This window comes from Anomaloglossus baeobatrachus, chromosome 4 (genome assembly GCF_048569485.1).
Source record: "Anomaloglossus baeobatrachus isolate aAnoBae1 chromosome 4, aAnoBae1.hap1, whole genome shotgun sequence".
Lineage (NCBI taxonomy): Eukaryota > Metazoa > Chordata > Amphibia > Anura > Aromobatidae > Anomaloglossus > Anomaloglossus baeobatrachus.
The window spans coordinates 550,761,530-550,788,570 of NC_134356.1; the positions used below are offsets into that span (position 1 = coordinate 550,761,530).

General features: G+C 43.8%; 1 protein-coding gene across 2 annotated transcripts in view; it reads left to right on the plus strand.

Annotated features, from left to right (window-relative positions):
* The window catches only part of MCTP2 (multiple C2 and transmembrane domain containing 2), a 239,582-nt gene that overhangs the window by 118,409 nt on the left and 94,132 nt on the right, over window positions 1–27,041 (plus strand). The window contains exons 7-12 of one of the 2 annotated variants that reach the window (XM_075345977.1): window positions 1,412–1,523; window positions 3,704–3,742; window positions 9,017–9,181; window positions 11,482–11,612; window positions 12,970–13,156; window positions 13,276–13,369. In XM_075345977.1, the coding sequence (XP_075202092.1) occupies window positions 1,412–1,523; window positions 3,704–3,742; window positions 9,017–9,181; window positions 11,482–11,612; window positions 12,970–13,156; window positions 13,276–13,369 (728 nt within the window). The remainder of the gene's footprint in view (window positions 1–1,411; window positions 1,524–3,703; window positions 3,743–9,016; window positions 9,182–11,481; window positions 11,613–12,969; window positions 13,157–13,275; window positions 13,370–27,041) is intronic. The other variant, XM_075345978.1, reaches the window with a different exon arrangement.

The window sequence follows — 27,041 nt, forward strand, 5'->3', positions numbered from 1 at the left end:
GCTGAGTAAGTGACAAATCGCTGGATTCAGGACCTCTGTCTCTATATTATGTTATTCTTAGATTAATGTGCAAAAACATGGTGACAGATTCTCTTTAATAGCCCCACTTAATGACCTATTGTGGCCCTGATTCATTAAATGTGGAGTTTTGTATTCGTCTTAATGAATGCACTGGAGAAACTTTCAGTAAGAGGTGTGTGCCTCTTAATGTTTCATGTACTGAAGTCAAGGTCTGTGTCAACTTGCACCATTTTATGTACATCACATGGTGAATTTGTTGGCTGAGGGAGCCCACACACCGTCCTGACTGAGGCCAACCTACTTTAAACATGTAATGAGATTGAGTAAAAAGCACAAAGTTGCTACATTTTTGCAAAACTACCAGTGGTAGAGAAAGTTCTGTCTTTACAAACTTTTTTTTACAGCATTCCAATGGCAACAAGTGATGGGTCCCTGTACTGTACCTTGTCAGATAACGTTATAGATCAATATATGCTGTAAGGCCTAAGCCACACGGCGAGAAAATCGGTGCGAGAAAATCTGTGTGAGTGGAGTGTGATAAAACATCGCATTCCACTCGGACCAAATCTAACCTGTGTTAGCACACGAGTGATTATTTTCTCAGCCCTAATCGGACCGAGAAAACAATCGCAGCATTGTACGATTGTAAGGCGAGACTCTTTCTCTCGCACCCATTCAAGTCTATGGGGTGAGAGAAAAATCACACTGCACTCGCGGGTACACCGGTGTACCGCGTGGGCATAGCGAGAATGGCAATAGCCGGCTACGGAAGAGAGCGGGAGATAAATCCCTCCCCTCCGCAGCGCCGGCCCTCCCCTCCTTGGAGCTGGCCCACCCCCCACAGCTGAGGTCTGCTCGCACAGTCGGACCTCAGTCTCAGGGATACTCGCATGACACTCGGCTTCTGCTGTGCTGCCAGCGTGAGCAGAGAGTCATGCGAGGATCGCACTAGTGCCCCTTGTGGCCCCGGCCTAAAACTGCCCCTTGATCGATGATATCATGGGGTACCAGAAGCTCTCGGTATAGACTGTAAGATGAGGTTCTCGGTGATGTGGCATTTATTTTCCGCACCATCCATTAGTGCTGACAGTGACTCCTGTAAATACCTTTTTGGCTCCTCTTCGGGTAGGCAGCCTGTGCTGTGTCTTGGACCTGAATAATGACACACTATTGGGATTTCATTATGATTGTCAATACAGTTTACCGCGCTGCAGTGTGTCAGAATAATGTGAAAGTTGTTTTTTGAGCGATGGAGCGTGAAGTGTTCTGGTATTCCAATGTAACTGATGCAGAAACTCCGCGCTGTTCAGATGATCAGACAACGTTTCATGTGAAGTCCAGGTATTTACTGATTACTTGTCCTCCTATACATATTTATTTTTCCTTCTAGGACTACGGAAAAAGTTTTCCGGTTGGAAGATCCTAACAGCTTAGAGCAAGACATGGGTGTGATCGTGGCAGATATCAGTCTGTCCATCAGGTTGAGGGACTCAAAGAATAATGTAAGTTGTTTTCCCCTTCGTTGTGGAACTTGCAAAGTAAAATATTTTGTTCACCTTGTAGCAGTGATCTAAACACAAAGCTGTTAGAAGTGTAGAGTGGTCAGATTGCCCGGGACTGCAACGCGTGGAATGTAAATACCCCATGTAAGAGCCCACTGAGTTTTTGGTGCATCTTTGATGCAATGGAAAAACTCAGTCTTAAAATTCAAGTGAAGTGGATAAAAATCTCATGTCCATGTTTTTCTTCTTACTTTACATAAATTGACCCGTTTCTGAAATTCATATCAATCATTCCTGCGTAAGTTTTATGTGCAGATTTTTCACATAGAATTGCATTAGATGCAAAAAACGCATGTAATCCACTCATATATTTAGCAAAGGCAAACTCCAAGAAGTATCCAAAACAAAGCGGCTTTATTTAAAATGGGACATGTCAAAAAGAATCAAACACCACAGGGTGAAAAATGAAACAAACTGCTTATAACTGCAATATAAAAAAGTAAGTAACTTAACTGAACTGATTAATGCAGAAATGCTGTATACAATCTGTTACATCAAAATACTCACCAGATACTTATTGAGAGAACTTGGCCTTTAAGAGAACCTGTCATCAGGATTTAGCAGTATAAAGTAAAGGCATGGTCATAATGGCGGAGCTATACTGATTCAATGGATGCCTTTGAAGGAATCCAGTATCTGGTTCTTGTTAAATTGGCATCTGACGTTTTCTTCTAGTAATATATCTGTGCATTGGGCTGCGATTTGGGGAAGGGTCATCTTCTCCTCCTCAGTCCACTGATTGTCTCCTGTGTTTCAATGACAAGTGTAAGATGGCCTCCAGACATGTCTTGGAAGGGAGATATGTATCACAGTGGTGGTTATCCTTAGTGATGTAGCCTGGGAGCTAGTTCCAGTAATTATAGTACTAAGCGTCAGAACACACGGCAAGTCATACGGAGCGAGTGGAATGCGATACAAAATGGCATTCCACTCAGACCAATATTACTCTATGGGGCAGCTCCCATGAACGATTGTTTTCTCAGCCCTAATCGGATCGAGATAACAGTCACAGCATGCTGCGGGTGGACTGCAATCCTGTTCCATTCGCACCAATTCAAGTCTATGGGGGCGACATAAACATCGCAGTGCTCTCGCGTTACACCGGTGTAACGCGAGAGCAGTGCAATTCTCACATCAGCCTGTAATGGAGGAGATAGGAGATAAACCCCTCCCTCTCCTCCGCAGCGCCAGCCCTCCACTTTACAACTGTAGTCTGATCGCACTATCGAACCACAGTTGCATGGCACTCGGCTTCCACTGTGCTGCGAGCATGTGCTGAGTGTCATGCGAGCATTTGCAGTAATCCCCGTGTGGCCCCAGCCTAAGAATGTTCATAGGGCAGAGCTGGGTTTATGAGTAAAAACATTGATATTGGTAAAAAAAAAAGTCAGCTCAGGTCACAAAAAAAAAAAACAAGCCCTCTTATATCACGAAATTGACTATTATGGGTCTTGGAAAATGTCGGCACAAGCAAATTTTTTATTTATTTTTTTAATGCTCAAAATATTTATTTACACAGGGCTGCTCGGCAGAAAGGGGCAATGGGCCTCTGTATATGAATTGTATAGCGCCCCCCCCCCTCTCCCCCACCAAGTGCCGTTTGTTTGTGCCACTATTACACATGCACATTGCATACATAAGGGGAGCGCTGACACATGGATATACATTACACAGCCATTACAAGCACAGGGCGCCAACTGGGACACATCAGAAAACTACCGATGTATCAATATCGCCACAGTATAACCACGTCACCAGAACACTTCAATCACTGTAGATGTCTCTATGTGCAGGTCCAAAGCTGTGGCATCCTCATCGGGGGCTGATTTGGGGGTGTAGGCCCTGCCATTATTTGTTACTTTTGACAATCTAAATGGGGAGTGCCCCCTCTTCTCTGGGGCCCTACAGTTTAAGTGCCTCATGCTGCCGCATGTCACAAAATTGTAATGTGGAAGAAATGTCGTATCCGAATCTTATCTGGGGAATGATTTGTAATGAGACTGTATCAAAGGGTCAAATTAACAAGGGCTGGGAACGACGTGGAATCCGCTGCGGAGTACAGGAGTGCTGTCTAATCCTTATTCACGTAACTTTTGTTTCTTACTCCCTTCTTCTTGCAGCAGAGGTGGTCATCGCGGAAAAGGCTTGGTGCTTCTAAGGTAATTTCCCTTGTCTTTGTGTTGGGGTTTGGCATAAAACCCTTTAGAAGAAGTCCTCAGTCGGTTCGGGAACTCTATGGGCCAAAGTTGTCACACACTGAAATCGCAGGGAAGAAATCATTACGTCAAAGGATTGGTTCTCCCTAAAAGAAGTCAAAGACAGCTAGTAGTTTCCCTTTGAGAACTTGGGCTACAAAGTATTGATATGCACAATCTGTAATCTCCGTACCTCGAAGGGACCTCTTTTGCCATGACTGTTCAGCATTAGATGGTCCTAATACTGGGGGTGCTTTAATATATTTGAGTAGGGGGGTCACTTGGTTTTAAGAAATGCTTCAGTCGATGCATTATTGTAAATCGCCAGCAGAGGGAGGCAAATCCTAACCATTTCCAGCCAGGAGCGCGGCCTCCATCCTGCTGAGCGAGGTTTACGGTGGATGAATGTATAGCAATTTAACTCTGTAAGGAATTTCCCACAATCCCTTGGAAAATCTGACAAACAGTCGTATGCTGTAGTTTATTGATTCTCCTAGTGCACTAAAACAGCAGTACATCAATAACCATCTTTAGTTAGGAAACCCTGGGCTGTAGAAGAGTACTAGCAGTTAGCAAAACACCACCGACTCAAGAGCGGAAGAAATGTGAGCGTGGGGAATACTGGTTTCACGGGAGAGATGAGAGGCTGCGAAAATATACAGCGCGAGAAATTATATGCTTTACAGGTCCTTAATGCATCAGTCACATAGAGTGAAACCAGCGGATTCAAAGCTGTATGGCCATTAAAATTAAATGTGGGAGAAGTGGATTTTTTTTTTTGGTTTACATTTTCTCTTTATTCTGATTAAGTTTCTCCTAAATAAATATGGATCTTGGAGCCGTTGTCATGTTGTGCTATGTAGAACTTTTTTTTTTTTTTTGATAAAAGCTAGATGACAGTCATGATCACCATAATGGCTGGCATGTGGGCTCCTACCCGACCAGTATCCCTTTATTAGGTGTGGTTTGCTATTTTGTACATTTTAAAGGGCCTTTTGTCGCCATTGTTCATCGAGGGGTGTTTGTCCGGGTGCTGTCCCTCTCTATGGATACACATAGGAAATAAATTTGCCTGATTTGTTCCAGAAACCTAAACACAGATATACATTTAACCTCAATATCCCACAAAAGTCCACTGTAATCATGGTGGGTTTTTTTCTTCTTTTTTTTCTAGTATCTGTATCTATACCAGGAATAAAAGTTAATGTGGTATAACTCCTTTAAATCCTCCTTTACAACTCATGGAAGATTTTGCTTTTCTGTACATCTTTTTTAGCCATAAGTGGAGTACAACTTAGTAAACCTTCCCTAAGGAAATATTATTCTCCTTCTTCAAACCTCACACAAAAGACCTTATAATTTAACATGATCTATGGAAATAAAAGCCCCATATTTAATATAGAAGGAGCCTGAGAGATCTGCACATATTGAGCACAATACATGATGCGAGGTTGCCTGAGAAGTGACCGTTTTCAATTATTGACCTCATATTCGGTAGTACAGATGTCTGGTGAAGACCAAGCAACTCACACAGAACTTTTTATCCCATGTTCATTTGTTTTCTCTGGAAATGCCCTTTAACACTCATCTTCAGTATGGGCGATAACTAGTGATGAGCGGGCACTACCATTCTCTGGTGCGTGGTACTTGTAACTAGTGATGAGCAGGTACTACCATGCTCGAGTGCATGGTACTTTTTAAGAGCATTTGGCTGCTCGGATGGGCGCAACTTGAGTACCCGAGTATAATGGAAGTCAATGGGAGAAACAAGCATTTTTACAGAAAATCTTCCAGAAAAATGCGTGTTACCCATTAACTTTTATTATACTTGGGTACTCAAGTCGCACCTATCTTAGCATCCAGCTGCTCTTAAAAAGTACCAAGCAACTGAGCGTGATAGTGCCCGCTCATCACTAGGGATAAGTTATTGATCCGTGAGGGTCTGAATAGTGGGACCCCCATGATTAGCAGAATGAGGATTTTTTTCTCCCTGTGAGTGGATCAGCAGTGCGCATGCTCCACTGGTGCTACATTAATGCTCTATGGGCCGTCATTATTTTACACAGAATTTTATGACCGCCCCATAGAAATTAAGATTGGATGCCATTCGGGCATGCTCACTGCCACTCAATTCATGATACAAGTTCCCTGTACTGCCCATCAGTGCAGTTCCCAGCAGACGGACACCCACCGATCAATAAGTTATCCTTTGTCCAATGGATAATGATTTCTTAATTTCACCAGAGAACCCCTTTAATTCTAGGACACTTTGCACTTTCTTATATTTTATTCCCATTACTGTAATAATAAAGTACCTTGTGCATGTCCTTCTGGCAAAAAAAGGGTTACGACCACACTGTACATTTAAACCTGCAAAATAGGTCAGATATTTTCTTTTGGGAAAGTGGACGAAAGCAGTAAAAGCGAAAAGAAAAAAATATCTAACATGGAAAGCATCACTTCAAACATGACTGCGTTAAACGCTGAAATGTTCAAAGTACGACAGAGGAAGATAAAGCCTTTGATGGGAAGTGGATGTTTCCCAGGGACATTAGAAGCAGTAATCCAGATGTTCTAGTGTAATGCAATGAGTGTCCATGGATAGATGCCGAGCTCGGCCAAGTACAGCCTGCTGTAGGCCCTACCCCTCCACTCCCATGCTGTTCTGCCATATGGAAGTAATCTCCAGTCCCTTTTAATAGCCAGCACTAGATTCCATTTTCACAAAACTCGCACAGCTAAGTGAAGCTGCTTTATGGACAAGTTAGATAGAAGCACTTCCAAGATAAACACCGAACTGGAAATTAGGACATACCAAGCTGCAAAATTATTTTAGGACATATTTCATAGACGAGCTGCCATTTCCCTGCAGCAGCTGCCAGACTGTAGGATGCAGCTTTGATCCCAGTCGCATTACAGTGTGTATACACAGAGCGGACAGTGTGGAGGAAAGGGGCACATCTTACTTAATTGGAAATAATACGTTCGCATGATCTCCTAGTGTCCATAACAGCCCACAAGGATAGAGCGATGCATACTCTGTATACCAGATGGGACAAGACTAATGTCAATGGGCACATTCATAATGCTGGTTCAGTGTATAATATTGGTATAAAAAGTGAAGCATTTCTACCAAACGTCATATGATTACAAGCTGAATTGTAAAAGCAAAGCTTGTTTATTACACAATGAATAGGGTTGAGTGGACCCGGACTGCAAAAGTCTAGATCCGCGCGGTTTCAAACATGCCCGGGTGCTGGAGCCGGGCCCGGAATTCAGTCTGCTCGATCCGGCACTGGGGAAATTAAAGGGAAAATTAAAGAAAACAAGAATTAAGCAAGAGTTTCATACTTACGGTGACTCTGTGTCATGGCGGCAAACTGCTTCCGGATCACGCGATCACTTCCTGTACTGCGCAATAGGCTCATTGCATACACACAGCTTTCCGTACTTTTTCCGCCCACCGGCCATCCTGGCACCCGTGATTGGTTGCAGTCAGCTGACATGTGGAGCCCAGGGCTGCTGCAGCGCTCTGGTGCGTTACCTTCAGGGACTCCACAGGACGGTCTGGTCACAGGTAGGGAACCTTCTCTTTTGATTTTCGTGACGCCACTCTCGGTATTGCGGTCAGAGTGACCGCCACTGCAGATTAAGGGGTTCCTGGGGCTGATGGTAGGTGCAGTTAGTTGTAGTGGCCTCCCCAGAGTGAGGCAAGCCCCATGGCCCTGTGTAAGTGTGTGGAACCACAGGTCGTAGAATGACTCAAACACAGTCCAAGAAGTCTTTTAACGTGTTTACTCACTGTTTGGTGGTCACTGTAAGATGCCCGGGCGCCACTGCGATAACCAGGTGGAACCAGGAATTCCAGTAGGCCGTTCTGAGGGTAGCTGTCCACTCGCCCTCCTTGCACTCTTTTTGTTTGGGAGGACCCCTTACTTGAAGTATGGTAGGATTCCTCCAGGAAAGCTGTTTCCAACCCTGCTCCCCTCTCTGGCCCATCTGCCGGCAGCGTGACCTTGCTGGGATGGCTTCTGGCCCTGTCCCCTTATGGGCCTCCTGTTTGCTGCTTGGCTCGGACTCTGTGTTGTGGTGGTGAGGGCATGAAGAACCCCCAGCTGAAGGTTGAGCAGCTCTGGATGATTAGCTGTCTGCTCTGGGGACCTGTCTCCCCTTGTGTGCTGGAATACCAGGGATCTCCTTACTCAGCCACCTCTCTGTAGGTGTCTTTCTGGCTGACCCACAGGTACCCTTTCTCCCCTGTTTTCAGCTACTGCACTCCGCAGGGCCTGGCTAGCATGAGAGACCCTCTGCTCCCTTCCACACTCCTCAATACTCTGCTTCAGACTCCCTGCTCCTCCTTCTCTTCCTGTCTGCCCTGCTTCCTAGAAACCAGCCTCTGGGCACACCCCTTGATGGGAATGGAAAGTTAACCCCTTCTGGCTACCCAAGGGTCCCTTCTAATTGTGTGGGAGACCTGGTCACTGTGTTTGTGTGTGCACCTCATCCTGGCCTTTGGAGATTTCCTGGAAGCACTGCCCCAGCATGGGTGCAATACTCTGTGGTGCCTGACAAGGTCAGGGGCGCCACAGACACGCTGACACTTAGGGTAGGAGAGCGTCTAACTGCAACCAATTAAACGCGCCGGTGGGCGAGCAAAGCAGTAAATAGTCATTTGTTGGCTCTGGATGGGAAAGCTTGATCTGGAAGGAATGTGCCACCATGACACAGCCTCTGTGAGTACACACGCACTGCTGCCCCCCCTATCCCTTCCACCAACGTGTTTAATCTCCGGATTCTGGTCCCCATAGACATATGGGTACTGGATTCCAGAGCGGATCGTTTTTTTTTGTTTTTTTTTTATTAATTCAGCAGCCAGTCCCGTTTTTTGCGAGTTTGAGCAGCTCTAACCATGAAGGATTACTTCTGTGTAGGTCGAGTGGTGGATGGGAATGATTGGTTTATCCTGGCATTCTTATGCATTGGCTCCCAGGTTAGGAACATGAGATACTGTATGTAATATAAACCGAGACCCATGTGTTTGCGGTGGACATAGCAGAAATAGGATCATTTTATTGAACATGAGATTGGCTGGTAGACTGCAGAATACATTGACTGGGTATATCTGTGCATTATCTGTCGGTGCTTGCTATGTAATGTATGTTCTGCAGTGTATATGGTCACATATGGCTAACTTTCATGCCTGCTCTAATATGATTTGTAATCCATTTGTTGTATTAGACGACATCTATGCAGTCACTGCAGTTATCTGAGTCCCTGCGAAAGAACCAGCTCTGGAATGGGACTGTCGGCATTACGTTACTGGAAGGGATTGATCTCCCCGATGGCTGTGCCTTTGACACCTTTGTAAGATTTAAGCTCGGGGATCAGAAGTACAGAAGTAAGGTGAGTTTATAACCTATTGTAATCTTGTGACAATGTATCCCTAAAAAAAAAAGCCACAAGGAGACTTTATTGTAATACGGGGAGCCTAATGTATTAAGTGCCATATATGAACACACATTACTGCCCAGACCATAATTGTTGTTTTTTTTGTTTTTCCCTTTTTTTGCAGTCACCTGTAGAGTTGCGATTCTAATATATATATATATATATATATATATATATATATATATATATATATATATATATATATATATATATATATATATATATATATATATATATATATATATATATATATATATATATATATATATATTATTAATCATGACAACTCTTCTCTATTTGAATGAGGATTTTGGCTACATATATGTCATTAGTGTCACTATCTCAGACTTTCCTGCAGCACAAAGTTGCCAGCAAGTTGTGGTACACTGATGAGCATAAGGGTAACAATGTTTTGAACTTTCGACTTTCAGGCCCAATATCTCACCATTTTCTACAGCTTCGAACTTGAGACTACCATTATTTTATAGACAATCATCTTGACTATCTCATACATCAATTTGACTTGCAGCCATTTAGTATAGGATTATTTATGCAGATTCTTGTCATGTCACTGCATTGTTAGCGTTTTGCTACTAGTGGTGGAAAAAAATCTTTCTTCCTGTACTACAAATTACAACCTGTTCTCATTCCCTATTAGCTCAATGTGATTTTAGGTTAAATTCCCAAGTGAAAGGACACGTGCTCGAATTGAGGACCAGACATAAAGAAGATTCCCCAAGAAAAGAGAAACTGCATCATCCAGCTCACAGATCACGGTCGCTCGGCCAAGAAAATTGCTCATGTGAGTACCAAGACAGTTGGCCAAATACAAAATAAAGTCCGTCCATCCATTCAACAGCCAAAAGGTGGACGAAAAGGAAAAATATCGGAATAAAGTCTGCCCTAGTAATAGGCGAGCGTGCTCTCCATTGCTCGATTTGAGCATTGGAGTTTAAAAATGCTTGAGTTTCCTATTGACTTAAATTATACTCAGTACTTGAGTCACGCCCGAGAACTCCGATGCTCTATGGAGTAATGAGTATTGGTGAGCACTCTTGCTCATCACAAGGTCTATCAGTTCTGGAGCTACAAACACTGCAGTAGAAGTGGCTTGTATGCTTCGTAGTGGTGATATCAGACGTCCATGCAAGCACTGTGCAATGCATGTTATACAAGTCTGGAATGGTTGCCAGAAAAAAAATGAAGCCTTGACATCAATAACATAAGTGTCGGCTCCAGGTTTGCAGAAAAAAGTATGAAAAGTGGACAGTAGAAAATTGAAACTGGGGATTTGGAGCGATAAGATGAAAGTCAATAGACTAGGCTGTGATGGGTGCAAATGGGTCTGGAAGAAACCAGGAAAAAAGGAGCTAACGGATCGAGAAATTGAAGGAACTGTCAAGTTTGAAGGAAGCCTAATGATATGGAGGTTCACAGCCAAAGGTGTTGGATACTTGACCAGGATTGATGATTGTCTCAATGCGAAGTTATATACTCTACAAGACCAGTTACATCGTACACTCTAGTACCATGGATATGAAAAGGACGACATAGAACAATGTCCCGAAGCGTACATCGAGATTGGCGAAGAAATGGTTCAGTGACAATGAAGTAAAAGTGCTGGATTTACCCCCAGACCTAAATCCAATTGAAAACTTGTGGGTAGAGTTAAAGAAAAATCTTTATACATACCCAAATGAGTCGACCAGCATTAGGACCGTGTAGAAGAGGCCTGGGAGCAGATTTCAGTTGAGACATTGAGATTATGCCCAGAAGGATTCAGGCAGTGTTGAAAGCCAGAAGTGGATTTACAAAATACTAACAAAATAATAAGTTTACATTTTTAGGAGCAAAATTGTAACAATGCAGTGACCTGATGGTGATGTCTATAAAATGAAGGTAGTCTCATCCTCAAAGCTGTAGTGGATGGTGAGATATGGAGCCTGAAAGTCAAAAGTTCAAAACATTGTTACCCTTTTACTCTTCCTTGTAGTTCTGGATATGATGGCATTTTTGCAAGCATCCCAAATATCTTGCATCAATACCAACCTTATGGAAAATCTTACAGATGTCATGCAACTTTTCTAAAGCAACATGCAAACCACAGTAATGTCACAATTGTACTTAAAAAAAAAAAAAAAAAAAAAATTGTCTGCTCGGGTGCCTGGAACGCCAGCCTTGTGATTATGTTGGAGCGAGTCTTGTTGCTGTCAGCTGCATGGCAGTCGCTTAAATTTCACTATCTTGTTTTGTAGACGACATGCAAAAGTACAAATCCTCAGTGGAGGGAACGCTTTGATTTTCATTACTTCTCTGACAAGATGGGGGTATTGGACATTGAAGTGTGGGGGAAAGATAGTCGCAAACATGATGAACTGTTGGGATTGTAAGTATTATTTTGATGTAGTTCATGTACAGTGATCAGTACACATTTACGAAGTATGACCGTCTTTTCAAAGCAAAAAAAATGTATAGTTGTGTGTGGTGTATTTTTTTTTTCCCTTAAAAAATTTAAATAAAAAAAAAAAAAAAATGTTTCGTACTCTTTACTGATCCTGATTTGGGGATCCAGTGTGCGGTTCTGCTTTGACACCCTTCTTTGACAGCAGTCTTTGTCACGAAGTAGGACTGCCCATTGGACTCCTAAGCCAGAGTGCATCAGCCAAATCAATGCTCAAATAGCCTCTGCAGAAGGAAGACTTTATCTCTCTGGGACCATCTTTTAAATGTAACAATCTTTAAAGGTCAATATCGGCCAATTGAGTCTTGCCGCATGACTTGAGATAAGAAGCCAAACCAGAACCTCCATTTCCAGACATGTTTTGGGGTGATGCCCCTCCTCAGTGCAAAGCAGGAGATCTGATTTGGCTAGGTGAGAGGCCTCTAACTTGTGTCCAAAAGGGAAATGTTTCTCCTTGTGACGAGCCAGTGTAAGGAGACTTATAGGCCATGCAATACTCCTTGTACCCGAAATATGCAAATAGCTTCTTCAGAAGGAAGAGGAATTTTATCTGTGGTGCCACCTATTCAATGTAGCAATCCTAAAAGTCTATTAACCCTTTAACAAGTCTTGCCACATAACTTTGGGTAAGAAGCCAAATCAGAAACTCCATTTGCAGACACGTGTTTTGGGGTGTTGTTCCTCTGTGTAAAGCAAGAGATCTAATCTGGTTAGGTGAGAGTCCTATCAATGAGGGGTGAGGAGACTAGCAATATTTACAGTGCTTTTTATTATTGCTACATTGAGTAGGTGGCTTCATAGATAAAAGCCTCCTTTTTTTTTTTTTTTTTTTTTTTTTTTTTTTTTTGAATCGGCCATTTGCATATTTAAATTCCCAGAGGAGCATTGCATGGCCTATAAGTCTCCTTACACCTGCTTAGCACGCTCTGCAAGAAAAAGAACAGTGATTATAATGTTTGTAGTTTTATTATTAGAGACTCCGGGATATAATTAAATACTACTTTTGGGGTGTATTGAATTATCTGTGCTTTATTCTGCAAATTTGTAGACCTTGTTCTGTCTACCACTGAAAAACAACTTGGCACTTGGTAAAAGCTTGAAGTGATGCCAGATCTTTCATAGATCACCCATTCTCCCATTTATGTCGAGGCTTGCATATTCGTTATCAGAACATACCAAGATGATTGGGCGGTAATTTATGATCCATTAGGTACATTATGGAATGATATAGTGTACAGTCAGGCCATTTGCATGTTAAATCTGACAAAGTCCTTTTATTTAGGTGTAAAGTGGATATTGCTGGGCTGCCCACTGAGCACATTAATCGCCTGGAAGTGCCTCTGGAAAGTAACGAAGGCTCCATACACCTTCTGATCGTACTTACGCCATGCTCAGGAGTCTCCATCTCTGACCTCTGCGTGTGTCCGCTGGCGGACCCCGGGGAAAGGGAGCAAATGCGAGAGAGATATGTAAGTGTATAGCCTTGTACATGTGGAAAGGTTGTGCGGTATTATAGAGGAGAACATTAGACTGGCAGCTGGAGATCGACTTTTAAACTAATATAATTGTATTTCTCTTCTTCTTTCAGTGCTTAAAAAATTCCTTTCAAAACTTGAAAGATATTGGTTTTCTTCAAGTCAAGGTATTGAAAGCAGAAGACCTCCTTGCAGCTGATTTTTCAGGTTGGTGAATCCTGTTTATCCAAAAATAACGAAAGTCTTCATATTGCACCGTTTTCTGTTATCTTTGTGGTGGGATTGTCCTGCACTAAGCAGGGGCACATTTCTAGACCATCTTGTACCTGTTGCTTAAGTGGCTGTTTGAGACATTTAAAAAAGCAAATTGTGCTTAAATCTACTATTGCCTGTGCGTTCGGTTTGTAAATGCCATGAAACCACAAGAAAATGGGGTCTTTAGGATTAAATATACATTTAAAGGGTTATTCCCATCTCCAGGATCCTATCCCAATATGTAGTAGGTGTACTAATAATGATATATTAGCAAATACCTCCAATTAGAAATGTATGTCCTGATATAGCCATGTCTCTTACTTTATGGTCAGAGAATTACAGCTTAGTTATCCATGGTTATAACCACTCACATTTAGTTAGCTATGGTTACAACCAGGGCTGTGGAGTCGGAGTCGGAGTCGTGGAGTCGGAGTCGGAGTCGGAGCTCATTTTGGTGGAGTCGGAGTCGGAGTCGGTATAAAATGCACCGACTCCGACTCCTAAAATATATAATAAATTGGGGACAGGAGTGCAATGCAGAATGTGCTGAATATTTTACTAAATAATAACATTTAGTATAATGCTTATATTTAAGTGAAAAATTTATTGTAGTACAATGTGAACATCAGACATTTAATTGTTTTTATGATACAATAATCAAGATATTTGGATAGAACATAAAATATTTATTGGAATACAACTTTAGAACACAAAAAACTAATAAATTGTAAATATGTAAAATATATATATATATATATATATATATATATATATATATATATATATATATATATATATATATATACAGTGTATATACACACACAAGATATATATGTAATCTACTGTATATTACATAGTGTATTACATATTTACAATTTATTACAGTTTTTTGTGTTCTAAAGTTGTATTCCAATAAATATATTTTATGTTCTATCCAAATATCTTGATTATTGTATCATAAAAATTATTAAATGTCTGATGTTCACATACACATATTCATGTACTACAATAAATTTTTCACCTAACTATAAGCAATATATGTAGGAGTCGGAGTCGGAGCCGGAGTCTGAGTCGGAGCCGGAGTCGGTGCAAGAGAATTTGAGGAGTCGGAGTCGGAGTCGAAGGTTTGGCTTACCGACTCCACAGCCCTGGTTACAACCATGATCAACTATCTAAGCTATTGCAATGCCCTGCACATGAGGTAAGAGACATGGCTATATCAGGAGAACTATACTACATTTCTAATTGGAGATGTGGGCTAATATATTATTATTATTATTATTATTATTATTATTATTATTATTATTATTATTATTATTATTATTATTTATTTATTTTTATTATTATTTTTATTATAATATTTTGAAATAGGATCTTGGAGATGGGAGTACCCCTTTATTACATAGGCTACTGGAAATCATCCCATCAGTCTTCCAGCTCCTGAAGTCTGTGTCCAGGATTCTCCCCTCTAAAGACCCTTTTGTAACTGCCCTCTATTTTGGCAGATTGTGACATTTTCCTTTCATTTAATTAGGACCAGTCACACAGCCATACTAAATGGTCTGTGCTCGGGCTGCATGAACTGCCCCATCCGGCTGGTGCTGGTATGAACTATGTCTTGGTCCGCACTGTGTGTGTGGACATTGTTGGGTGCATACACTCAGGAGGTTTGTACTCAGTGGTGGCCACCATCTGGATGAATGCCGAGGTATCTGTCCAGCATAAACATATAGTGTACGTTCCTTTGTAGTGGCTCTGTGTATAGGAAGGTGCAGTCTGCTGAACTCTCCCATATGGTTTAACATGTTTATGACTGCATAACATTTGCATGACTCAGGCCAAACAAACATGGTTGTGGCCTCCCTTTGTGGATGGAAACCTATGGCAATGCTGCGGCACACAGTATGTGTCAGGAGAAGTGTAGAGATGCGGTGTGCACCTAGCCCACTGATCTCATGCCTTTTTGGTAAATGGTTTAGACCAGGCTGCCAGTTGGGCTGGCTATTGCTTTCTGAGCTCGGACTTTATACCTTTGCTTTGTGAACTCTGCCTATGACTACAGATTGCCATATGTAGACACCGCGCACCCTAAAACCACAGTAGGCGATTGCTTGATTAACAAGGAAACGCTTGATTTCGTTTCATCCACAGATCCGTGCAGCTGGCTGTATTGGTTTTGCAGGTGAAACAGCTGTTTTCCCACTAAAATTAAGTGATTATTTGACAAGTGATTAGCCTCTGCAGTTTCCTGTTGTATCATGGCAGTATGATGGCTAGGTAGTTAGCACTGTTACTTTGCAACACCGAGGGACACAAAGGACAACATCTGCAAGGAGTCACCATGTTCTGCCCCTCTTTGTGGGTTTTCTCCCACACACCAAAGACGTACTGGTAGGAATTGAGATTCTGAGCCCCAATGGGGACAGGGTGATGTCCGTAAGGAGCTGCAGCATATGTTGATGCTTTATAAACAAGCACAGTTAATAAATAAATAAATTCTCTAAGGCTGGGTTCCGACCACCGTATTTCATGTTCTTTGTAATTATTCAAATTTCAGGTCAGGTGCAGGAAGCCGCTGCAGGTCCTAATGGCATTATATATGCATGTGAGGCTCCTAAACCGGGTCAGACTACTGTGTTTTTCCAAAAATAAGACACTGTCTTAGGCCTGAAACACACGTCCACAAAAAACACGTGAGTGTCTCGCGGTCCGTTTTTTGGGTCCGTGTTCCGTTTTGGATGTCCGTTTCTCCGGTACGTGTGACATGACTGTGATGGCGTCTGCTTGCCGTGCGTGCGTGTTGAATGTCCGTGTCTGCGTGATACCGGTGAAACCTGGACATGTCATCCATGTTAAAAAAAAAAAAAAACACGCACACACGTACAAACCACATGGACATGTGACGCCCTGGACCCCAGGGGTCACAGGTCACAACACTCACCATATACACCCCCATACTAGAAAGGTACCACCAGTCAACTACAAAGACCTGATTGCCTCCATCAGTGTTAGACAGGCACACCAGGTGGGCGGAGTCAGGCGGAAAGACACGCCCCCTGAGCAGTCTGCTGGCCTTAGGCAGGAACACAGTAAACAGTCCAGTCAGAGAGTTCAAGGAGTGCAGTGGAGTGCAACAGTCAGGCAGGCAGACTGCAGTGGCCACCTGCAGGAGACTGGGAATACGACCAGCGGAACCGTAAGGGACCGGGACAGGGTCGTGGCCCGCCAGAACCGAACTGGGGAGCTAACTGGATACCGGAGCACCAGGCAGGGTACTCAGACCCCGACTAGGCTATATGCCACCACCATAGTCAGATTAATTGATTGCGGTCTGGACCTCAGGGGTTCATTCCCACCAAAGTCCCGATTGAAGGCAACAGCCCAACCCGTCCGGATAGTAGCCACTGCCTGCGGGCAACAGGGGCTCCTACAACACATGCCGGGGAGCGGACTACCAGTGCCCAGGCACAGTGGTCACACTACAAACACAGGTGCAGGAGAAAGGCGTACATTGCCAACCCGACTAGGAAGCTGCAGCCGGCCACGAGCCCCGTTCATTCCGCCGTTAATCATGAGTACAACAGTGCCATCAGGCACCGCACCGCGCTGCACCGCAACACTGCGCCCTGCACCCCTGCCCACAGCCCGACTGGGCCCCGGGACCAACATCCCCTACCCACGGAGAGGTCAACACCTAGCTGCGCCACTACGCCGCTCTCGGGAGTCCCCGTACCTTCACCGCAGCGGTGGTGCTCACCATCACCACAACCTGTGGGTGGCGTCACGAACAATCATCCCAAATACCCGCATCCCCCGTGTGTAATGCCAATTCCCTTGCAGAGCGACGTGACCCCCGGGTCCGTGAGAGGCTCGAGCCACCACCCGTAGAACGCGAGCACGGATCCGAGCGGCTCGGCGGCCGCAGCCAAGGTCGCGGGGTGGTACAGACACACGTTCTGTGTGGCTTTACACGTGTGTGCCTGTTACCATAGGGTAACATGTGTGCACGTGTGTTTGTGCTGCCGGTACGTGTCAAAAAGTCCCAAACACGTACCGGTGGCACGGATGTGTGTTGCAGGCCTTATAAACTTTTTTTTTGCCTTGAAAAAAGCGCTAGAGTTTTTTTTCGGCTTAGGTCTTATTGTTGTAGAAACATGGTTGGGGATAAATTTACCCCCTTGCCAGGAGAATCATGCTTACCAGGCTCTGGATGTCTACGTGGCTGTCAGGTCCTCCTGTGATATTCGGCGGGAGTTCCCATCAGGTATGCTCTACAAGGTTTTCCCCTGCTTCTGGCTGACACTCTCACTCTCTCACTCACCACATCTGGCGAAACGTATTGCTTCTGGCCAGCAGGGTAAGATGGGATGCAGTGCAGTGGAGCGTGAGGACCTGCGGTGGTCACATTTGTGTTGCACCGCAGGTCCTCTGTGTTCCACCGCACTGCGTTCCATAATTTTCTGCCAACCAGAAGCAATCGATATCGCTGAATGTGGTGTGTGTGTGTGTGTTCCACTGCAGGTCCTATGTGAATGTCCTGCAGCATTTTTTAACTTTTGTAGCTTCATGGACACTTCATTATTGAACCGCAACTAGGGCTTATTTTCGGGGTAGGGCTTATATTTAAACCTTACACCAAGAATGCTGAAAATCCCTGCTAGGGCTTATTTTTGGGAAAACACAGTAGCAGTCTGGGCAGAGTGGCCTTTTCAAGGACCTCGAAATATGGCAGTCTGCACCTGGCCTAACCCAAATGCTCCACAGAATTGTGGCTAGCGCTGATTTATTTATGTTTGGCGCACTGTCCTGATTATCATGAAGTCTTATCAGTGTTTTTGCATATCTATCAACAGTTTCTCCTTTTATCCCAATGTATAAGTTCAATTGCAGAGTCCACTCTTCGATGTCGTCTTATTAGGATTTGTGCCACTAACCTAGCAGCCCATTTAAAATACTATTACAAATTGCTGCAATCACGCTGGTCTACAGGATAATGGCCTACTTCCAAGTGCTACAGCCCTGCTTCCAGTTTGTCTGATGTCGTATTATGGCAGCAAATCTAGGTGCAGATTATGAATTTCATGGTGTGATGAGTATGGAAACGACAGCGGGCTCTGATTGTTTTAGACTCCAGCCATGTTTCACTTGCCCAATTATAAGGCAAGGGTTAATTTTATTTAACACCTTATTTTCTGCCGGTGACACCCGCCTGGACTAATTAGTTTACTTTTTAGCAATATTTGGTGAGTCGCTGTAAGAGCTTCCTTATTTCATTTGTAGCATTTGTATCGATCGCTCGTCCTTCCACCGGCAGAACATGAGCAGGTTGGATGTGAACCGCAGTGTACAGGCTCTGATGATGGAGATAATCGTTTTGTCAATGTGAAATGACTTTTCTGCCTCATTGACCACTTTTTATACATGTGCATGTTATTTGCACAGATTGCATTTGTTCACTGACCAAAAACAGTGTTCAGAAAACAAAATTGCAGGGTGAAATTGTCTTTCTGTTGTGTTTTTAGGTTTTTTATTTTGTTTGGCCATAATCCACTTTTGTATTTTGATGTTGCGCATGGTTAACTATTTCACAACCCTAAAAAAAAAAAATATTTTTTTTTCTTTAATTATAAAATTACAGCATTTATTTTTCTATTTATTTTTAAATGTTCATTCAGGTTGTTGGGTATTAGTGCCAGGCAATAAGGCCCGAGCCACCAGGGTCATTCCTGCTAATCGGATTGCCATAATTTCCCACGATCAATAACTTCCTTGGAATTTAATTTCCCTTTTATGGTTGCTACGTCACTGTGCATAAGTGTTTTCCCAAAATCGCACGTTACATTGTGATTGGTGGATATCGGACTGCAGTCAAAATATTTGCTGAATTAGACAGGAAGGCCGGGACCACACGGGGGACTACAGCGATCCTCGCATGACACTCGGCTCATGCTGACAGCACAGCAGGTGTCACTGCGACAGAGGTCCAATCATGCAATCGGACCACAGCTGCGGGGGGCGGGAGGGTTTTATCTCCCTCTCTCCTCCGTTGCCGGCTATTGCCATTTTTGTCCTGGACTCGCGGTACACCAGTGTACTGCGAGTGCAGTGTGATGTTACTCCCGCCCCATAGACTTGAATGGGTGCGAGAGAAACAAGGATCACATTGCACCCGCAGCATGCTGCAATTGTTTTCTCGGTCCGATTAGGGCTGAGAAAATAATCGCTCATGGGTGCTGGCACATAGTGATATTGGTCCGAGTCGAATGCGATATTTTATCACATTCCACTCGCTCCGATTTTCATGCCATGTGTCTTAGGCTTAATTCAGACTATCCAAACCAGCTCACTGATGGGTTCTTAGTTGCCTTGAATAGTGTAAGACAAAGGTGATATAAGACAAATGGTGCAAAATCGTTATTGATACCCGATTTTGTGAAACATTTAAGCGAAAATGTATCCGCTTAAAGGGTTTTTGCTACAGAATGATGCAGCAGCAGAGACCCTGAATCTAGCAATGTGTCACTTGGTTGCTTGTTGCAGTTCTGATACAATCAATGTTTTATCTGCTGCAGCTCTAGCGGATCTCTCAATGCTGAGCTCTGTATAACCACTCCCACTCCACTGACAGCTTTATGTACACACTGCATAGGCAAAAAGTTTTTGATTTGTGATGGGATGACATTATACAGAGCTCATGAATATAGAGGACTACAAGGCAGCAGGATTTAGTCCTATGGTGATCACCTGCTGATAAAACTACAGACAGCAAATGTAAAGACAAATGGATGAATTTGTTTGAGTGCGAAACTACGAGCATAAGAATGGCATACTTGTAGAGTTGAGCGAGTACCTAAATATTCGTACTTGCTATACTCATAACTAATACTGTCTACTACTTGCGTTTTTGTCCTGAATAGCGTGTGCAATGCAAGTCAATGGGGAAAAACTCTCAAAGTAACTAGTAACCCGAATACCGTACTATTTGTGCGAGTAGCGACAAGTGCAGCATTCGGGTTACTCGTTACTTTGTGAATTTTCCCTATTGACTTGCATTGCACATGCTATTCGGAACAAATATGCAAGTATTGGGCTATCTGCGCACTAGAAAAGTGATTTTTCTTAAGAAAATTTCTTGAGAAATTTCTGGGAGTTGAAGATTACTGCACCTGTGGTAAAAAACCGCACCAAAACCGCGAGAAAAATGCATTCGTTTTTCCCGCGGTTTTGCCGCTTCTTTACCGAGGTTTTTCAGCAGGTTGGTCCTTGCGTGTGTTTTTTATGCTGTAACTGCAATAAATAATATAGATAATCGGTAGACAGATAATGGATAGAGGGAAAGATGGATAGATGAATAGATAGATGAGAAAGACCTATATAATGTCCCACCTCCCTGCATTTTCTAAGCTGGCACCCTTTAGTGACTTTCATGTGGCACTAAAGGGTGCCTAGCCTTGTATTTAGCCATAAAATAAATAAATAATTAAAAAAAAAAAACACGTGAGGTCCCCCCATGTTTTGGAGCCAGCTAGGGTAAAGCAGACGGCTGCAGCCTGCAAACCACAGCTGGCAACTTCACCTTGGCTGGTAATCCAAAACAGAGGGCACCCCACGCTGTTATTTTACATTTAATAAATTTAAAGCAAGAAACGTGGGGTCCCCCCCCCAAATTGGGTCACCAGCCAAGGTAAAGCGGACAGCTGTGGTCTGGTATTCTCAGACTAGGGAGGTCCACTGTTATTGGACACTCCCCAGCCTAAAAATAGCAGGCCACAGCCGCCCCAGAAGTGGCGCATCCATTAGACGTGCCAATCCTGGCACTTCGCCCCAACTCATCCTGTTGCCCTGGTGCATTAGCAAACGAGGTAATATATGGGGTTGATGCCAGATGTGCAATGTCTCCTGGCATCAAGCCCTGGGGTTCGTGATGTCCCGGGTCTATCAGATACCCGACATCACCAACCCAGTCAGTAAGAAATAAAAAATAGACAACAAAAAAGTTTTATTTGAAAAAACACTGCCCAAAACATTCCCTCTTTCACCAATTTACTGAAAAGAACAATAAATTCCATGTCCGGCGTAATCCAATAAGGGGGGGGGGTCCCACGGCGATCCATACCATAGTCACTGTCCCATTCAATGAAGAACAGAATGTTCTCCATTCGCTGGGAGAGCAATGCAGTGACCTGAGCTAACATCAATAGCCCAGGTCACTGCAGGAGATGACGAGTGCTGCTGTCAGGAGGATAGATGAGATAATTACCTGCTGTGATCATCTCCTGTACTGCTGACGTCAGCGTTGTCACTGACTTCTATGCCCGCCGCGTTGTCAGCAGTATCGCGAGAGCCCGTGACGTCACCGCTAGTGACAGTCTCGGGCTGCTCGCGAGACGGGCATAGACAGCAGTGACCGCGGTGACGTCAGGAGACAGGAGATCGTCACTGCAGGTAATGATCTCATCTCACCTCCTGACAGCAGCGCTCGGCATCACCGCGGCTGCACGCACTGCAGGGTGACAAGCTGCCGATACTGCGGGCAGACACTGACACCGCAGGGCGGGCAGCCGCGGGGCCGGAGCGGGACACAGACTGCACGGGCACCTGCAGGTCACACGGAAGTGCTTCTGTGCGGCGTCCAGGGAGTGTGACGTCTGTGTTTACTCTGCTCCTCTTGCTCTTCCTGGCATAATGACATCACTTCCTGCAAAACCGCAGGCAGCGATGTACATTACCGCAGGTAAATCGTGGCTATACCCGGGGTATACCGCACATCATTTGCTACCTGCGGTATACCCCTGGTATTTCGCGATTACATTACAGTGAATGGAGTGAAATAACGGGGGGTATACCGCAGGTACCTGCGAAAAAGAAGTGACATGCACATTTTCTCAAGAAATTTTCTCAAGAAAATCTTCAGAAAGAATTTTCTTGAGAAAAAAAACGCAGCGTGCGCACAGCTATTTTTTTTTCCCATAGGTTTTGCTGGGAAATGTCTGCAGAAAATTACAAACATTTCTCAAGAAATTTCCACAGCAAAACCGCGGGTAAATCCGCGGGTAAAAACGGCCTAGTGCAACATAGCCTTAGACAGTACTCGTTATGAGTATAGCGAGCACAAATAGGTACTCACTCAACTCTACTCACTGGCCAATGCGAGTCAATGTAACAATCTATATGAATATTATTTAAACATAGAGCGATGGTCTGCCAGTAATAAATGTCCGCATGCCCTACATTATGTTGTATCAGACTCACTCATTAGAAGTCTCAGGGTGTGAAAAAAAAAAAAGAAAAAATCACATGTTGATTCCTGAATGTATAACATGCGTTTTCACAGATACAATACAATTTAGGACGGGAAATTGAATTTGACCTGTTATTAAATTGTTCATGTAAAGAACTGATGCCATACTGATGGACATAAGTATTATATACAGCCATAAAAATGTGAACACATGGATGACCTGCAGATGAGGGAGTCGTTATTTTTCTGTATGTAAAAAGTGGCAAAATATTGTAACATCCCCTTTTGTTAAGGCCTTGTTCACACAGCTCCGTGAACTGCAAAATGAAAATGTTCTGGGTCTCAAAATATGGCATCATAGCGTCATTATTACTGCACGATGAATGCCATAAAACAATATTTCTAGAGGAAATGAAGTGTTGGGTGTTTTTGACATTTCACATCACTTTATTTTTTTTTCCCAAGATCTATTGATTAAAATAAACTTTAAAATGAATTTTGTTAATGAGCAAACCCCTTTTAGGCCCTGTGCTTACACTGCATTTTTGCTGCAGATTTGCTGCAGTTTTGGGTGCAGAATTGGTGCAGTTCTTGTTCATAAGCTTCAGGCAGTCCTTCCCCAGAAAAGTCTGAGAAATCCAAATTGCTGTGCACATGTTGCTTCTTTTTTTCCTTACAGATTTGCTGCAGATTTTCTGCAGCAAAAAGAAGCAGCATGTCACTTCTTTTCTCCAGGTCCTTACGGTTTTCCCTGCGTTTTGCCATTGATAATGTTTAAAAAAAAAAAACAAAAAAACGCAGGGACAAAACTGCAGGAAAAACCACACCCAAATACAGTAAAAATGCATGCATTTTTTCAGTCAGAGGTACGTTTTTCTGCTAGCGTGGGTTTTTTGCTGAAAAAACAAATTTGCAGTGTGCGACCATAGCCTAAAGGTCCATGCTGTTGTTTTAACTGCAGTGTTCCGGCGTAATCCACGAACCTCCAGCGTCGCTTCCAGCATGAAGGTGACAGGAGCTGCAGCAGACACCGCCGCTCCGGTCACCTCCAAGCAGCAACTGAGCTGAGTAGCGCGATCTGCTGAGGTGTCACTGAGGTTAATCGCGGCCACCGCTGGATCCAGTGACAGCGGGTAACCTCAGTGACAGCTCAGCTGATCGCGCTACTCACCTCAGTTGCTGCGTGGAGGTGACCGGAGCGGCGGTGTCTTCTGCAGCTCCTGTCACCTTCATGCTGGAAGCGACGCTGGAGGTCCGTGGATTACGCCGGACATGGAGGGCTTTGTCGGGGTTAATAAATTGGTAATGAGGGAATTTTTGTGTTTTTTCTTTCTAATGATTTTTTCAGGTGTGTGTGTGTTTATTTACTGTAATTTCCAGATTAATCATGGAAGGTATCTCAGACGCCTGACATGATTAATCTAGGACTTATTGGCAGCTATGGGCTGCCATTAACTCCTTATTACCCCGATTTGCCAACGCACCAGGGTAAATCGGGAAGAGCCGGGTACAGTCCCAGAACTGTCGCATATAATGTATGCGGCAATTCTGGGCGGCTGCTGACTGATATTGTTAGGCTGGGGGGCTCCCCATAACGTGGAGCTCCCCATCCTGAGAATACCAGCCTTCAGCCGTATGGCTTTATCTGGCTGGTATTAAAATTGGGGGGACCGCACGCCATTTTTTTAAATTATTTATTTATTTCACTGCACAGTATAAACCCGCCCACCGGCTGCTGTGATTGGTTGCAGTGAGACACCTGTCACTCAGCGTGGGGGTGTGTCTCACTGCAACCAATCATAGGCGCCTGTGGGCGGGGAAAGCAGGGAATCCGAGATTGTTTAATGAGCGGCCGGCTTTTTCAAAATAGTAAAAGCCACTGGGGCAGTGTGAACGCCGTGCAGCGCAGCGCGGCGCCGGGCATCGGTGAGTATGAGAGAGGGCAGCTAACTTCAGTTACTCAGGAGATTAGCGGTCACCGGTGAGTCCTTCACAGGTGACCGCTAATCAGGACGCGGCACAGACAGAGCCGCAGCATGACAATGAAGTCCGGTGAAGTTCACCCGAGTTCATTCTGATTGTGCGGCTCTGTCTGTGTCTGCTGTCATCTGCCATTCAGCTCTGCTACATGGCTGTCTGTGTCTGCTGTCAGCGGCCATGTAGCAGCGCTGAATAGCAGATGACATAGTAAAAAATACGCATTACACACGCATTACACACGCATTACACACGCTAGTAAAATCATTAATTTATTCAGAAAAAAGCATTGCACTTGTGCTGCACTCGCACCTAACGTGAACTAAAATCAACCGAGTTTTTTTCAGCCCAGTCGGACCGATTTTACTCGCATAGATGTGTTTCCACCCTAAGTGAGTGCTATCGGTCTACATAGGGGGCTGCAGCGGAGCGTGGTAACTAAGAAGTGCAACGGTGTACTGAGCGCTTGTAGCTGCGCCAACGAATCAACGAGCATCCTCATTTGCCTTTTTTAATCTTCAAAGCCAATGTTCATTACACCAGGGGATAATCTTCATTAACGAACCACACGGTCAACTGGGTAACGTATCCCATATATTAATGAGGTGACAAAAACCCTTCTAATTGTTTTGATTAAAAATGTCAAACCTGGATACTACTTTGTGTTAGAAATCTGACTTGTGCATACTACAGACAAACTTTGACTCCCATGTGGCACGAGAAAGGTATGGTTGGTGGTTTGATCCAGTCTTCAAAGGATTTACCGTACATAGTGATTCGGAGAGCAGTAACTCATCCCTACCATATATGAAAATATTTTTCATCTTTAGTTGCACTCTAAAAATTAGCCACTTTAATGTCTCTTAGAGGAAAGTCTATACAATAACTGTTTTTATGCACAAAAATGGTTTTGTCGGCAGTGCGGCAGTTCAATACAAAGGTTTTAAGCTGCCGAAAAGGTTGGAAATATCCCATTTCAAAGTAAAGTGTATTAAGGCGAAGGAACCCGAGTCGTCTGAGTGTGTGGATGGGATCAATAAAGTGCATTCAGTGTCTTTAAACTCTACCTTCAAAACAAATGACAATAAAAAGATTTTTAACCCAGAATCGGCGAGAGCAAACTATCAGTTTCCATAACTTTTCATCATTAACCACATTTGGAGAAAGCCACTAGTGCAACATATGTAGAAATAAAAAATCAATGTAGGCGTTGCGCGTCGGGGCCATAAACTTAAAAGGCCGTATTGCTGTCAAGGTAATGGTTTTTCTGCTGATAAAGTCTTTTTCCTGATGGCTGGTAAAGTTTATGGATTACCAGTGTAACTTTCACAGAGGAAATAACACTACTCATACATGGCACTTCATGACAAACTGTGCCCGCACCTAGATTGCGGCTTGTTCAGTTAACTGCTTCAGTGCCTTTTTTAGAAGACTTTTCAGTGCTAAGGTCAGAAGTTCCAGAAAATGGAAGCTGCCCTCCTAAACCAATCTACATTTTCATTGTGTGGGGGTACAGATACTGTGCTTTTATTTTTTGAATAGCAGAAAATATTCGGTAAAGGGCTATTATGATTTTATATAAGTTACTGTAGTTAGCAGGCAGAAAAGGCAAGTCACCTGCAAGCTTGCTTATTTTCATGCTGATAACGAACATTCTCATGCTGTGAGAGCTCTTGTCTTGCATAGTGTACAGCTGGTTTTTAAGGAGTTAAGCCCCTGTCACACACGAGATCGCTGAAATGTCACAGGTTTTGTAACGTATCAGCGACCTCGCTAGCGATATCACTGTGTGTGAAAAGCAGCAGCGAGCGGGCCCCTGCTGCGAAGTCGCCGATCCTGACAAAACTATCAGGTCCATTTTTTTTACTTGTTGGTCTCCCGCTGTGCAGCAGGAGACCAACGAGCGCCGGTTCTGAGTAAGCAGGGAGCCGTCGTTACACAGGTCGCTGGTGGCTGATCTCTGATCGCTGTGGAGATCTGCCTGATTGAAGATCTGCCTGATTGACAGCTCACGAGCGACCATGTAGCGAAGTTCCAGCGATCCCTGCCAGGTCGGATCGCTGGTGCGTCGCTACGTGTAACTGGACCCTTAAGCAGCAAGAGCCTGACCTGCATGTGTAGCAGCTATAGTTATAGGCAAAGGAGTCAACTATTGAGATCCCAGCCACCTCTCTCCAACCTAGTGTCTTCTACAGTCATGGCCAAAAGGTTTGAGAATGACACCAAAATTATATTTTCACATGATCTGTTGCCCTCTGGTTTTTAATTGTGTTTATCTGATGTTTACATCACATGCAGAAATATAATTGCAATCATATTATGAGTACCAAAAGGTTATATTGACAGTTAGAATGAGTTATTGCAGCAAGTCACTATTTGCAGTGTTGACCCTTCTTCTTCAGGACC